This window comes from Salarias fasciatus, chromosome 2 (genome assembly GCF_902148845.1).
Source record: "Salarias fasciatus chromosome 2, fSalaFa1.1, whole genome shotgun sequence".
Lineage (NCBI taxonomy): Eukaryota > Metazoa > Chordata > Actinopteri > Blenniiformes > Blenniidae > Salarias > Salarias fasciatus.
Genome location: NC_043746.1, coordinates 14,938,116 through 14,951,164, shown reverse-complemented (window position 1 = coordinate 14,951,164; position 13,049 = coordinate 14,938,116). Strand labels below are relative to the sequence as shown.

Below are 13,049 nucleotides of genomic sequence, written 5' to 3'. Positions count from 1 at the left end.
TCTGGCCCGCGCATGCGCAGAGCGTGCCTCGTCGACTGGGATGAAGCCACGCCCTGAACCACCTGCACCCGCGGCGCATTTACGTGCTGTAGGAACATCTGGCTTCAATCACAAATACATGTTTTAATGAGGAGGATTAAACTTTCAACCTTTGTGTACTTTGACAATAACTAAAACGACGACAACAGAAAAGAGTGGTAAAAGACTGAAATAAAATACACCAATGAAGTTCATCCACACAAAAAAAACTCAAATTATACAGATGTCTGTCTTATATTGCAGTACATTACAGCTCTATAAAAATAAATCTGAAAATCTTAAATAAATGGTTTGTCTGTCTGTCTGCAGTTGTACAAAGGGCGGGATGTTCACAACTTGTTTGTTAATAGAGTACTGGGTTTTTCTTGATTCCATACATGTATTTATTATATTGTACACAAGCCATGGTGATTTTTTTAGTGACTTCTACATGAGTACACAGACTGGAGTATGGTTTGTATCAGTGCTCGTCAAGGACAAAGAGAGGGGTCTGCATACATGTGCAAATAATGAATAACATTGTCTGAAACTGTGACAGATAACCCACAAAAATGTAGCACATCCCAAATATTTCAATTCATTCAAATAATAAAAAAAAGATATTTATAAAACAGTAAGAGATTTGTTCACTGCCATCCAAATGTTGGAACAAACTGATATGAATTAAAGTAAACAATGTTGCATTTAGATGTGTCTATTTCCTCCCATGGTAAATCATGAATTCCTCTCTAAACCTTTATCCATTTATCAGAAGTTACTTTCAAAGAAGGAGAACCATAAACAAAGTAATAACTATAACTGGGCAACTGTGAAATAGCTTTTAGTTTAAAAAGTGGTTGATGGCAGCTGGTCTGACCAGCTTGAAAACAACATTAAAAAGCAATCAAGTGTTATACGTTCTCAGTAATTAAGATCCTCAGTTTTGCTTGTCAAATAAATGTCCAAGATTGTCTTTGACCTTTAACCTTTAAAAGAAATAAGAAATTGTAGAAGAAACATTCAATATTATGTAAGCCTGGACTCACTAAACTTTGTATGTTGTGATTGTATTTGGATCGGCTTCAGTGCTTTAACTGTCATGCTTCACCATTGTTAAGCTGTGGGATATTTTTCCAGAGTGTATGATTTCCCTTTAGTTCCACTGTGGAAAACTCTCTGGATTTGCATTTTGGACAGCCTTGTGTGAAACAAACGGAATTGAAGGACACACTGAAATTATGCATGAGAAACTCCACACACTCCACACAGATCCACTATCAGAACAGTCTTGGTAAAATGGTTCAACTCCGGTGAAGAAGTGACTCAGGCAGAAGTCAGGTCCATCATGCTGTTCTGCTACAAATAAATACAAGGCAGTTGAGCGGATACTAGTCGTGAAGCCTGCACCATTTCTAGCCGTTTAATAATGGAGAAATTGTTCTTCCAAAACTAGACTCAACATGGAGAATGTACAGTATGTATCAGTCAGATCTGCATGGTAGCCAGAGGACGTTATGTAATCCGTCATTGAGGCTATACTGCCCTAAAAGACCGTCACTGACACCTAGTGGGCAACAAGTATTAATTGTGTACCAAACATCAAGTCTTAATTAGAATCAGGATAGATTTACAAATACAAGTTTAATACATCCTCATGACTGCTTTAAGCTGTGCATTTTTTGCAACCAAAGCGTTATTTCACTTAAAGAATTTTTGAACTCGTTTCAGAGCACACGTGATTCACAGGCATGTTTCTGCAAGCACAGATGCCAACACTGCTTCAACAGGCGAGCAGCTCATGAAAGGGAAGTTTTAACAGCATACCAGTGGAGAGTGGAGTTGGAGTGGTACTGGATTTGTAGTCCAGCAATCTGGCATTTCAGTTGTAATCATTTTATCATTATCACATTTAATCATTATGACTTTGAAACAGCAAAAATATGAATTAAAGCTTTTCGGGCACACTAGACTAATAAGATGCTTCGCTCTTTGAAATCATGACACAAACATGCTATATTGAGAATGTTTTTATTCAAAGTTTACTCCCGTTAGCGTTTCCAATACACCATACAACAGCATTATGTGAGCTGGGTAAGTGCAGTGGAGGGTGCTTGATGAACAGTAGCACATCGCCATACCAACAACAACACTAGGGTGGGTGTGTCATACAACGAAATTAGAATCACAACTTTTTGTTTCGTTTTCCTTTCCTCTTGAATCTGAAACCAAAAAATTCAAAAATAAAAAAATCTGAAAAGGGATTTTACAGTAAAGGGGGAAAAATCCAAAGACTTCCTGTCGACGTTGGGGTGATAGAGGTTAGAGACCAGGTAACAGGTTAGAGGTCATCTTCTTCATCTGGGAGTGCCGTTTGTGATGCAACCTAGAGAAAAGATACAAGCAGTTCAGTACAGAGGTGGCCCGTCGCATTTCTCTTGGATGTTGGGAGAATGTGTCACAATTCACATGTATACTCATACTTACTTGAAGCTCTTCCTCATACTTAGCAGCAAGGGTCGGGTCCATCTGGACCTCTGGGGGAGCGAGAGCAGGCATGGCCACAAACTCCAGGTTGGGATCGCCAATCAACTTCCTCGCCAACCACAGGAAAGGCTTTTCAAAGTTGTAGTTACTCTTGGCAGAAATATCATAGTACTGCAAACAAAACGAAAATGAAAGCAGTGAGAAATCTCATGCCCAATTAAAAACCAGCCCCTTCAGTAATTCACATGGGAAACACAAGTGACAAGCATGCAATACCTGCAGGTTCTTCTTGCGGTGAAACACGATGCTCTTGGCTTTGACTTTCCTGTCTTTGATGTCCACTTTGTTGCCGCAGAGGACGATGGGAATGTTCTCACAGACGCGGACCAGATCACGATGCCAGTTGGGCACGTTCTTATAGGTGACTCGAGAAGTGACGTCAAACATGATGATAGCACACTGAGCTGTGAGAGGAGGAGCAAAGTGTCACTACACTATTAAAGACAGTGCAAAGAATAGTATAAACTGTAACAACGGCAGCTCGGAAAGATGTGAACAGTACCTTGAATGTAGTAGCCATCTCTGAGGCCGCCAAACTTCTCCTGACCAGCTGTGTCCCACACATTATACTTGATGGGTCCTCTGTTTGTGTGGAACATCAGAGGATGCACCTCGACTCCAAGAGTGGCTGAAATTACAGATGGAGCGAATGAGGGAAGGATTTTCCTAGATAAAGGCAAACTACTAGTTTACAGGCACACATATCCAAAAACGGGTTGCCATTTTCTGAAAATGTTGTACCAGTGGCTTCACATATGGCTTGATTCTGACTTTCATACAGGACACTCAACTTCTGCCTCAATGTTGTGAATGATATAGGCTAAAATTCTGTCTGAACCAAATTAATTGCTTTTTCTGACTTATTCCATTTGTTACCATAAAGAAGAAATTCATAATTTCAAAACAGTATTTATCACCCCGACTTGACTCAAATATTGATTAGAAATTTAACTGAAAAGAGCAAGTTTCAGACTAAGACCTTCAGGGTTGAAAACTAATCTTCAATGTAAATTGTTGACAAGAAACTTAAAACTTCACACCACTGTTTCACAAACGAACTCAAAACAAGCGGTGTAAGTTCTTTGTCTTACTAGTCACTAAATGGACTTTAAAGGAGATTTACTATTTTTCTCTGAAATTGAGACCTATTTTGTGCAATTTCAATTCTTCACCGTGTTGAAATTGATACCTTGCTAGAAAATTGTTGTTCAGATTTTATTCCAGCCTTGAAATGATCAGTTATCGCCACAGAACTATTTAAGTTTTATCGGGTTCATTTTAGTGAACACCCCACAAATGGCTTTCCATACTCCATACACAACTTGCCACATGGCCAACAGAGCATCCCCATGAGGTGGCCAGTCGCTACTTACCAACATATTTCTTCTCAAACTCCCCTGTGATGTGCCTCTTCACGAAAGTAGTTTTCCCAGTTCCTCCATCTCCTACTAACACCAACTGTCAAGAAAACACCTTAGCGTTAGTTCAAACTGGTCAAAACTGGATGAGCTTCCGCCGGTTAGCAGTGTTAGCTCACACACACACCATTTCATCTTGTTTCAGAAAAAAAAAAGTATAACTTCAGAAGCTTCAAATGATTAATACATACCTTAAACACCGCCACCGGTACACACTGTGCCATTGAGTCCGCCATGGTTGCGATTTTTCTGTGTGAAAGAAAATAAGGCGGGATGATTCGTTAGCACGCTGTTCGTCAGCCTCATGTCTACCAGCTTAGTCGCCGGGAATGTACAGAGTTACCAGCAAGAAAGCAACATTTTTCACATCGTGAAACCCATTACTGAGCTTTACCCGCTCAGACCGTCGAGCTAGCTAGCCAGCCATTTACCTCGACATAGCTACTTGCTAATTCTAGCATGTTCTATCAAAAAAAAACGGCCACAGGAAAAATTGTCAAATGATAACCGAGGTTAGCTGAAAGCGATATGAAGAAAACAGATTTAGTCAACGTGTGTATATGCTTGCTTTTGAACCCGTATTTCAATTGTAGCGTTTTGAAACTAGCGAGCTACAGCCATTAGTTTGAGTGCGACATAAACGACCGCACTTTTTCTTGAACGTCTGCAAATATCGTACCGAACACCGGCCAATCTGTTTTGGGCTTAGGTCGTGAAATTATTACAAAACACATTTAGAAAAAACTAAATCAACACATCGGGGCTCACTTTATGGAGTATACCTATATACATGTGACCAGATGAGAATGAGCGGGTGTCTCGAACAAAGCACTGAAATGAGGCAGAGCTTTGCTAGCGGCTAACCTGTTAGCCTATACGGCATGGAAGCCATTCTTTCCATTGAGCTAACGGTTAAGTTAGCACGGAGTTAGCTAAAGAAAATTCAATGGCCTCGACTAACCGATTGCAACCGAACGCAGCAGGGACCCGCAACGCGCTGTAAAGTCTGCCCCTATTTTAAGTGTACCTCCCTGATACAGTTGGGATAAGGAAAAGCTTGAAAAGAGACGAAAATAAGTGTCTTACCGGTTCTACCTCCTGGAGAAAAAAAGAGTAAATGGCTGCGTTCGCGGGAGATTCAGCGTGGACTATGAGTCAGTTTCCGCCCTGATCACGTGGTCCCGCTGCACGCAGTGCGCATGCTCTACGCTTATTAGACCATGATTCAGCATTCAAGCTGCACAGCTAACCTAATTAATCAATCAACCTTTATTTCAGACTCTTAGGTCCATAAAAAAGAACAACAGAGTACGAAGTAAAGAGAAGAAAACAGTGAACACTGAGAAACAAACAGGCAACAATAAAATAGAATATAACTGACCATGAACACTGCCTCCAGAGTCAAGTATCTGATACTGCTCTCTTTAGGCATAATTAAAGCCTTTATGGTTTTATTCTTGGACAACTCCAACCTGTTCACAGATTTTTTTCCACTATGTTTCTGATGAAAGTATTTAGTGGGCACTTAAGCACAAACAGCTGAATGGCATTGGTCCACCTTGGAGCCTTCAATAATAAACAGTGCATCATTATATGCAGCCTGCAGCTTGTTCAGTTTGGCTCTGCTATAATCACACCACAAGTGGGCAGTGTACAGTGGCATCAGGCTTTAATTACACATGCTGAATTTACATGCCTGCATGTATAACTTTTGTGTGTGTAACTTTTTGTTTAACCTTCCTTGATCACAATTTTTACTAATTTGTGGTTTTAAATTGATGTCATTTTAAGTGGGTTGCAATATTATTTCGTTGTTTGTCTTGAGTAGGGCTGGGCGATATGGCAAAAAAATGATCACGATTTTTTTTTTCATATCATTCGATCTCGATTATAATCACGATATGTTCTATTGTTTTTAAACCAGTTTTAAAGCATCTGCACTGAAAACTAGAAGCATAGAATAGTTAAACATTTTATTAACAAACTAAGTAAATAGCAATGCAAATTAAATAATATAAACATAGAAAAATAAGAACAATTTCACTTGACAGTGCAGTAAATGGAAAAAAAAATCTAGCACCAAGACAATAAAATCCTGCGATGCATCGTTTTTTTTTTCAGTAAAAGAGAAGAACTGAACGATCGTTAGTTACAGTGTGACAGTTTACAGCTCTGAGGATTTTTGTTGCTATAAAAGATTAAAAAACTAAAGAAACCGCCTGGAGATAATGAAGGTGCTTTAGAATATAAACATTATTTTCAAGTTCTGATGCTAAATATGCTGCTGCCATCATTAATGCTTGCATCAAATGTACAAAATTTAAATAATCTAGATTGGACAGATTAGATTTAAAATGTAGCAGTACAAAACTACAATAAAACACCAAAAAAATAGACAAAAGTAATTGTTTTTGTCCTCTTAGAATGTTGCTCGTATGGTGCAGTGGCCTGAAAAGATGACACTGGCTACGTTTACATGCCGTCAATATTCGTGTTAAGATAAATATTCTGGTTTCTGAAACATAATAACCCCAGGGAGATCCTCATTCAGACCACGGCCACAGACGACGCCATGACTGCATTTACACTTCATGCCACTAGGGGTGCTGTTTGCATGTTCAACCTTATTTTACACAGACACCACAGAAGAAGCAGGGCGCTGCAGCGCTGCAGGCTGTCTCTGCATGTTGTTAGAAGAAGAGTGTTAGTGGCAAGACGTGGAGATATGTTCAATGATGCGATGCACCGTTTTTTCAGTAAAAGAGAAGAACTGAACGATCGTTAGTTAAACTGTATCACAAGTAGTTCCTACTAAAAAGACCAGATTATTTGCGGATCGGTGTGCTAGCAGCAGCGTGCTAGCAGCGGTGCGGGTGGAGCAGCCTTTCCTGTCAGCAGCAGCCTCATCTTCAGAGGATAACGCCGAGGCATGGCTGACTTCATCTGCTTCGCTGCCCTCGGCTCCACGTTCAGGTCCATCTCTGGTTACTTCTCAGACAACTTTCAGGCGGAAGTTGAGCAGGAAAAATCTGACTTTGATTGGCTGTGGTCATGCACATTTCTGCCTTGTCTGATCGAGAAAATGTGCTCACAGCTGATCACCGTGATCGACTGGAAATTAATCACGATCAACAATCACGATCATATAATCGCCCAGGCCTAGTCTTGAGGCATATCTCCATGAAAACTGAAAAAAGCCCAAGGAAACAGGAGTTGTTTTTTAAATGGCACCATTCTTTCCAGCCAACATTTCAGCCAATTTTTCTTCAAGTTAATGAAATACTTGTTTCAGCACAGCTGTCAAGAAACAGGCAAATGAACACCTTATTCTTTTATATATCATTTATTTCATCACCAGAAATAAATTTAAAAACAGTAACATACTTCTCTTCTTTTGAGAAATGTCCTATAAGATCACATATAGCATGCTTTATTGTCTAATGAGTGTCCAACAGCGGTCCTCGAGGACTGGGGTTCTGCATGTTGTCATCATCAAGGAAATCACTCACAAAAGCCACTCAGATTTACTGCAACTGGGAGAAACCTTAAACATGTAGGACTCCAGTCCTCAAAGGCCAAGTTAGACACCCGTACGAATGTGCAAAACTCAGCATCCCAAACTGCAATTCCACCCATCCTCACAAGAAAAGACTGATACATTGTGCGTGTTTATATTCTTATTCAACAAGGCTTAATACTGAATGTAAAACTCATTACTTAGCATTGTATTTGTAAAGCTACATTAATCTCTTTGATGCATATAGAGTTTATTGGTTTACTGCAGTGTTCTCCAACTCTGGTCCAACAGAGCTCCTGTCCTGCATGTTTGTCCCCTCCTTGCTTCAGCACACCTGAATCTAATGACTATGGTATCACAAATCGCCTGAGAAGGGTCAGTATTCAGTCTGACGTTGCATTTAGGTGTGTAGGGATAGACCTCGCACATGCTGGACAGAGGATCTTCAGGACCAAGGCTGGAGACCCCTGGTTCACTGTGTCTTCACTGGAATAGTGCAAACACGGTCAGCTTATCTATACAGGTAATCAGCTTGTATGTTGGCAGCAATCTCAGCCTCCCATCGGTCTCCGTTGTTGAGCAGCTTTTCCTTGTTGTACAGCAGCTCTTCATGAGTTTCTGTTGAGAACTCAAAGTTTGGACCCTGAGGAAGAAAATAGAGATTGTCATGGAGGCTCCAATAAAAATGTCATCTTTCCGTTTGTGGAGAGCGGTTAAACATTCTGGACAAGCCCTCTGCAAGAACAACCCATACTTTTACAATTTGGCCTACACTTCCTGTGCCAAATATTGAATCTGCAAAACGAAAACAAACCTTTGGTTATTTTATTAATTAAATGATCCAGAAACCACAACGTGGAACAGTTATGGCAGAACTGTTTAACCATGGATCTCACAGTTAAGTCAAACTCTGTTTTGAGCTGAAACTTCAATAATTATAAACAAACATATGTTACGGCCCTTGTGGTCTTGAAAAAAGACGTCAAAAGAGTTCGGCTCTTCTTCATGGAGGAGGTTTGCGACTCACTAAAATAAAAAGCACTCGCGGAGATCTACTGTATATGTAAAAAAAGAAGATATTTATTTCCAAACAAAATCATGTCGGCTCTCAATGGTTGACTTTCTAAAGCAAATATATAACTGATGTGTTTAGCGGTTGGAAAAAACTGTCACTCCTCACTCCTTCAACACAAAGGGCATAACCAAAGTAAAACAGCTGATCCCTCTCGCTTGATTACTGGAGTGGGACAGCCGCAAGGAGGAGGCAGGTGAGTAGTTTTTACTAACCAATCGGAACAAAGCATAGCACCATGACTTCAAATTCAGACTCACCATCATCATCGACATTTAAATAATAATAATTTGATCAACAGGCTCCAACAAAACAAGTTTTTGTTGTGTCATTAAGTTAAGAAAACGACTGAAATTACCCCAGGGAAACATGTACTAAAGGTCAAATGAGTTGTTTTTATGAATGAAAAGAGGAATACAGAAATAAATAATTGTATGAATTATTGCCAATGGAGGCCCTTGAGCTGAAAAACTGCAGGGCCACAGTTGCAAACACTCATGTTTTGATGTCTCCTTCATTCTGAAAAGATGCAGTGTTCATAGACAAATGAATTCAAAGTTTTTCTCACCTCAACAATAGCATCAACAGGGCAGGCCTCCTGGCAGAACCCACAGTAGATGCACTTGGTCATGTCAATGTCGTAGCGTGTGGTCCTCCTGCTGCCATCAGCTCGGGTCTCAGCCTCAATGGTAATAGCCTTAGTGCAATGAAGGGGGGGACCGTGAAGAAAGCAAACCAAAAGCCAAGACAGGACAGTCTTCATGTATGTCTGATCATGTATGTTCTGCCTGTGTAATATCGACACCGCCGGCGTGTACTTGTGCTCACCTGGGCTGGACAGATGGCCTCACAGAGCTTACAGGCGATGCATCGCTCCTCTCCGTTGGGATAGCGGCGCAGAGCGTGCTCTCCTCGGAAGCGTGGTGACAGAGGGCCCTTCTCAAATGGGTAGTTTATTGTTGCTGGTTCACGGAAAAGGTAACTCATGGTCATCGCTAAGCCTAGAGAAGGGTGTCACCACAAAAAAAAAAAAAAATCGAAGTGAGATTATGGATTTAAAGATGGCTATGTTGATACATATTGTTCACCGCTGATAAGAAATTCAATTAACAAACTGGTGGCACATTAACCAACATTTTTTAGTCCTTTTCTGGGCTGCAACAAAAATCACACTTCTTTGTAACAGACTTCTGTCATGAGGAACCAGGAAGATCTTTGACAGTGAAACTGGAAGTTCGTAGCCTGAGCCTCCTGCCCCCAATATCCCTGCACTGCAGCAAGTGGATTTATGTCTGTCTGCTCGTTGCTGTTTGTCTCTGCCCTATTCTTTTCTCTTCTTCTATCCCCTAACCCAGACCCCAGGTCATGTTTATGTTGTTCGGTTAAATTTTTGAAGTTGTTTCTACAGGTCTTAAAGATTCACGCTGATGTTTTATTCCATGCGTTAATGCTTTTACATTTATTGTCTGGTGTTTTCATGGGAACTCTCTTCTCTTGTCTCCTGTCTTGTGACTCTACCCATATATGTATGCTCCTTTGTGCTCCTCTAATTTCCCCTTCCCTGCATGCATTTCGTCAAGCCCTTCTTCCTGCCATATATTTTAGCACACAGTCTGACCTTGTGTCTTTGTCGGTCTGTCAGCATTGTTTATATGCGTTTGTCTTTCTTTGCTCCACATGTTCCCAGAGTTTTGTTCCCTGTAGTTTTTCCAGATTCCTTTTGAAATAAGTAAATATTCACTTGTTTGAACCTGGTCGTGTGTTTGGGTCTTCTATCCACAATCACTCATAGTTGGTATCCTGTTAAACTCCTGTCTGCATGAATCCAGGACATTTAGGTCTGTAATGGAAACTGTTAACATTTTTAGGTATATTATGTAATTAAAACTGAGACAAAATAAAACAAACATGAACAAATGTTCATCTTTTTTCTTCAGCTGTAGATACATATGTATTTCAGTAATGATAGCTAGTTTATGTGAAAATGAATTATCCTATGTTAACTGTTTTACATTATGATGAAAGGAAATATCACTGTAGGCGAGTGGTCCAATTCAGTCTGGAACTGTGCCTGATTATGGCTGCAAAAAAAAAAAGCTGTATGTTATTGGAATTAATTGAAAGTCTTTTAGCAGTCTCTTTGTTGCACTTTTTCTTAGACTACTAAGGGCTGTCATGAGGCATGTGCAATAACTCCCCAGGGCGCAAGCTATCTGCAAAGAAATAAAACTAAACACAAACCTCTAAAAAGCTCGGTCCAAAGGAGAGTGGTCGCAGCTCGGTCAGTGATGGATCTCAGATCTGTTGGCTGCTCCTGAGCATTTACGTACTCTGCAAGGGTTAAGAAAGTAACAAATGTAAGTGTGAGGTTAGATATCATTCAGACACACAGTCAATCCAATGATAAAGCCATACACGAATAACTCTTGGTATGCAGTACTTACTATAACCCTCCCTCTGCATACTGACACTGAAAGGGCGCATGAGAGTAGGCCCATGTCCAAATGTTCCTGGCGAGGCAAAGATCCGTGGCATGAACATGTTTCATTTTGTGTAAATATACATTATGATGAGACACATGTGGTTCAGTACCTTGCTTTGAGTAGCATTTAAGAAGACGAAGACTCAGTACAGCAGACATCTGTACGGAGAGTGTCTGAAACAGTCCAGGTAAAAACAACTGAGTACATAAAGAATAAAATCCTCATAGCAGCAGAACAGAAACCATGAAATTAAGGAGAGGGTGAAAGGAGAGGGCTGTAAAGCAATTCAAACGATCACATATATCGTTTTCATTTACACAAACGAACAACATAAATAAGGATCATGTATGCACTCAGATATCAGGAACTAGAAATGTATGTGCGTGCATACTAGTCTGTCTCTGTTTATCCTGTGATAGGGAACAGGAAGCAGAACATAAGATGAATGAATAGAAAGAATGTAGTTTTCAGAGTATTCCAGCATTTTAGTCATTCCAGATGGGCAATAATTTTAGGAATATGGGTTTTCACTATGACTCTGCATATCTGCATTACATATTTTACTATGCTGTTGTATTTTCCAACTTTTGTGTTCCTAAAGATATTAATGTGAGTAAATAATCTCAAATGTCATTGAATGATGAGGAGAGGGAAATGTATCAAATGGTATTTATTTCAGCTAATGTGAGTTCAGGACGTATGCCTCGCAGTTTAGTAGGCACACGGTGAAACAACGAGCCACATGGAGTTAAACGGCCAGCTGATCATCCGTCCTGTAATCTGGCGCCCCAAATACCCGCTCTCACGTAAACGATTTGCGACGTTCACGGAACACCGACAGAATGGTAAAAGCAGAAATCCCGAAATTTCTCACGCCGTGCAGTGAGATTTTTACTCATAATTATAAGCTACAGCTTCATAAAAGGAGTCATACTTGAGTTTATTTCAAAATAAATTAAGAAGCCGTAGTCGAATTTGCTATTTACGTGGGGTTGATGTCGAATTTATTCACACGTGGGGGGAAAATCACTAAAGCGGCTTTGACTGTATAAGAGTTTATATAATGACACGCTGACAGTCATTTTCAGATTGTTTACAGATATTCGAACAATGTTTTCTGACTCAGCTGCACACACGGGTTGAACAAGAGCGATGGACGCAACATGTCATATAAATCTAATATATCCGTTATCGAAATAAAAACTCGTTCTCTGTTACTTTACCCTGTAAACCTTAACACTTTCATTTATTTTTTATACAAACATCTGTTTTGTAAATCTCAGTTAGATAGCAAGTCTGTTAATAATGCACGCGTGGTTAATTTAAGATAAACTGTCAGAGCACCCTCAATCCAATTTGTTTCTTTGGAAGTTAGATTAATCGCGACCAGTAGCCGGTTAGTTGTTAGAATATAAGAAATTTGCTGAACTTACTGCAGACTGATGGTGATGATGAAGAATCAGGCGACACTGAACTGCGCAGTTATTCATGTTGCATTCAGGGTCCCCTCGGTAATCTCCGCTTTTTTCGCTCTTCAAAATGTCCCAAAACAATTTGCGCTCTTTAAAGACTAAAATCGTTTTTGCTTGTTTGTTTGTTTTTTCGTTTGATTTCACACAAGCAGTATTTCAAGGAAATAATCCCGACAAGATGAATTTCCAGAAAGGGCATTCACTGACTAATTATCACTGGTTTACCTTTTGTGGTTAATAATATTCAGTCTTATTCTACGGACACTCAGGAATTTCTGGTCTCTAAAAAAATATTTAATTTTGGAAGCATTATATCTGTGCACTTTTGGTTGATGGGCACAGACAGTGGATCCTTGCCGGGGTTAGGGGACATTTAATCAATAAAATCAGCAAGATCAATAGATTGCACAAGTATAAACTGCGACACCGTTGATGAGACGTCGCAGTATTTGCACATCGCAATCGAGAGATGGCGCAAATCGCATATCTGCAACATAAAGAGGAAGCAAGACATAACGAGGGAGG

General features: G+C 40.0%; 2 protein-coding genes across 2 annotated transcripts; both read right to left on the bottom strand.

The window, feature by feature from the left end:
• Nucleotides 1-2,030: 2,030 nt before the first annotated feature.
• On the bottom strand, nt 2,031-5,168 carry ran (RAN, member RAS oncogene family). The gene is made up of 7 exons (XM_030114981.1): nt 5,067-5,168; nt 4,172-4,229; nt 3,936-4,020; nt 3,065-3,190; nt 2,779-2,966; nt 2,503-2,673; nt 2,031-2,401 (listed from the first exon to the last, which is right to left on the bottom strand). The coding sequence occupies exons 2-7, from the start codon at nt 4,214-4,216 to the stop codon at nt 2,357-2,359; spliced, it is 660 nt and encodes a 219-aa protein (XP_029970841.1). The 5' UTR covers nt 4,217-4,229; nt 5,067-5,168; the 3' UTR covers nt 2,031-2,356.
• Nucleotides 5,169-7,392: 2,224 nt separating this feature from the next.
• On the bottom strand, nt 7,393-11,225 carry ndufs8b (NADH:ubiquinone oxidoreductase core subunit S8b). The gene is made up of 6 exons (XM_030107808.1): nt 11,162-11,225; nt 11,014-11,079; nt 10,811-10,900; nt 9,398-9,570; nt 9,138-9,266; nt 7,393-8,140 (listed from the first exon to the last, which is right to left on the bottom strand). Exons 1-6 carry the CDS (start codon nt 11,208-11,210, stop codon nt 8,009-8,011), a joined length of 639 nt encoding a protein of 212 aa, XP_029963668.1. The 5' UTR covers nt 11,211-11,225; the 3' UTR covers nt 7,393-8,008.
• Between the last annotated feature and the right edge of the window lie 1,824 nt (nt 11,226-13,049).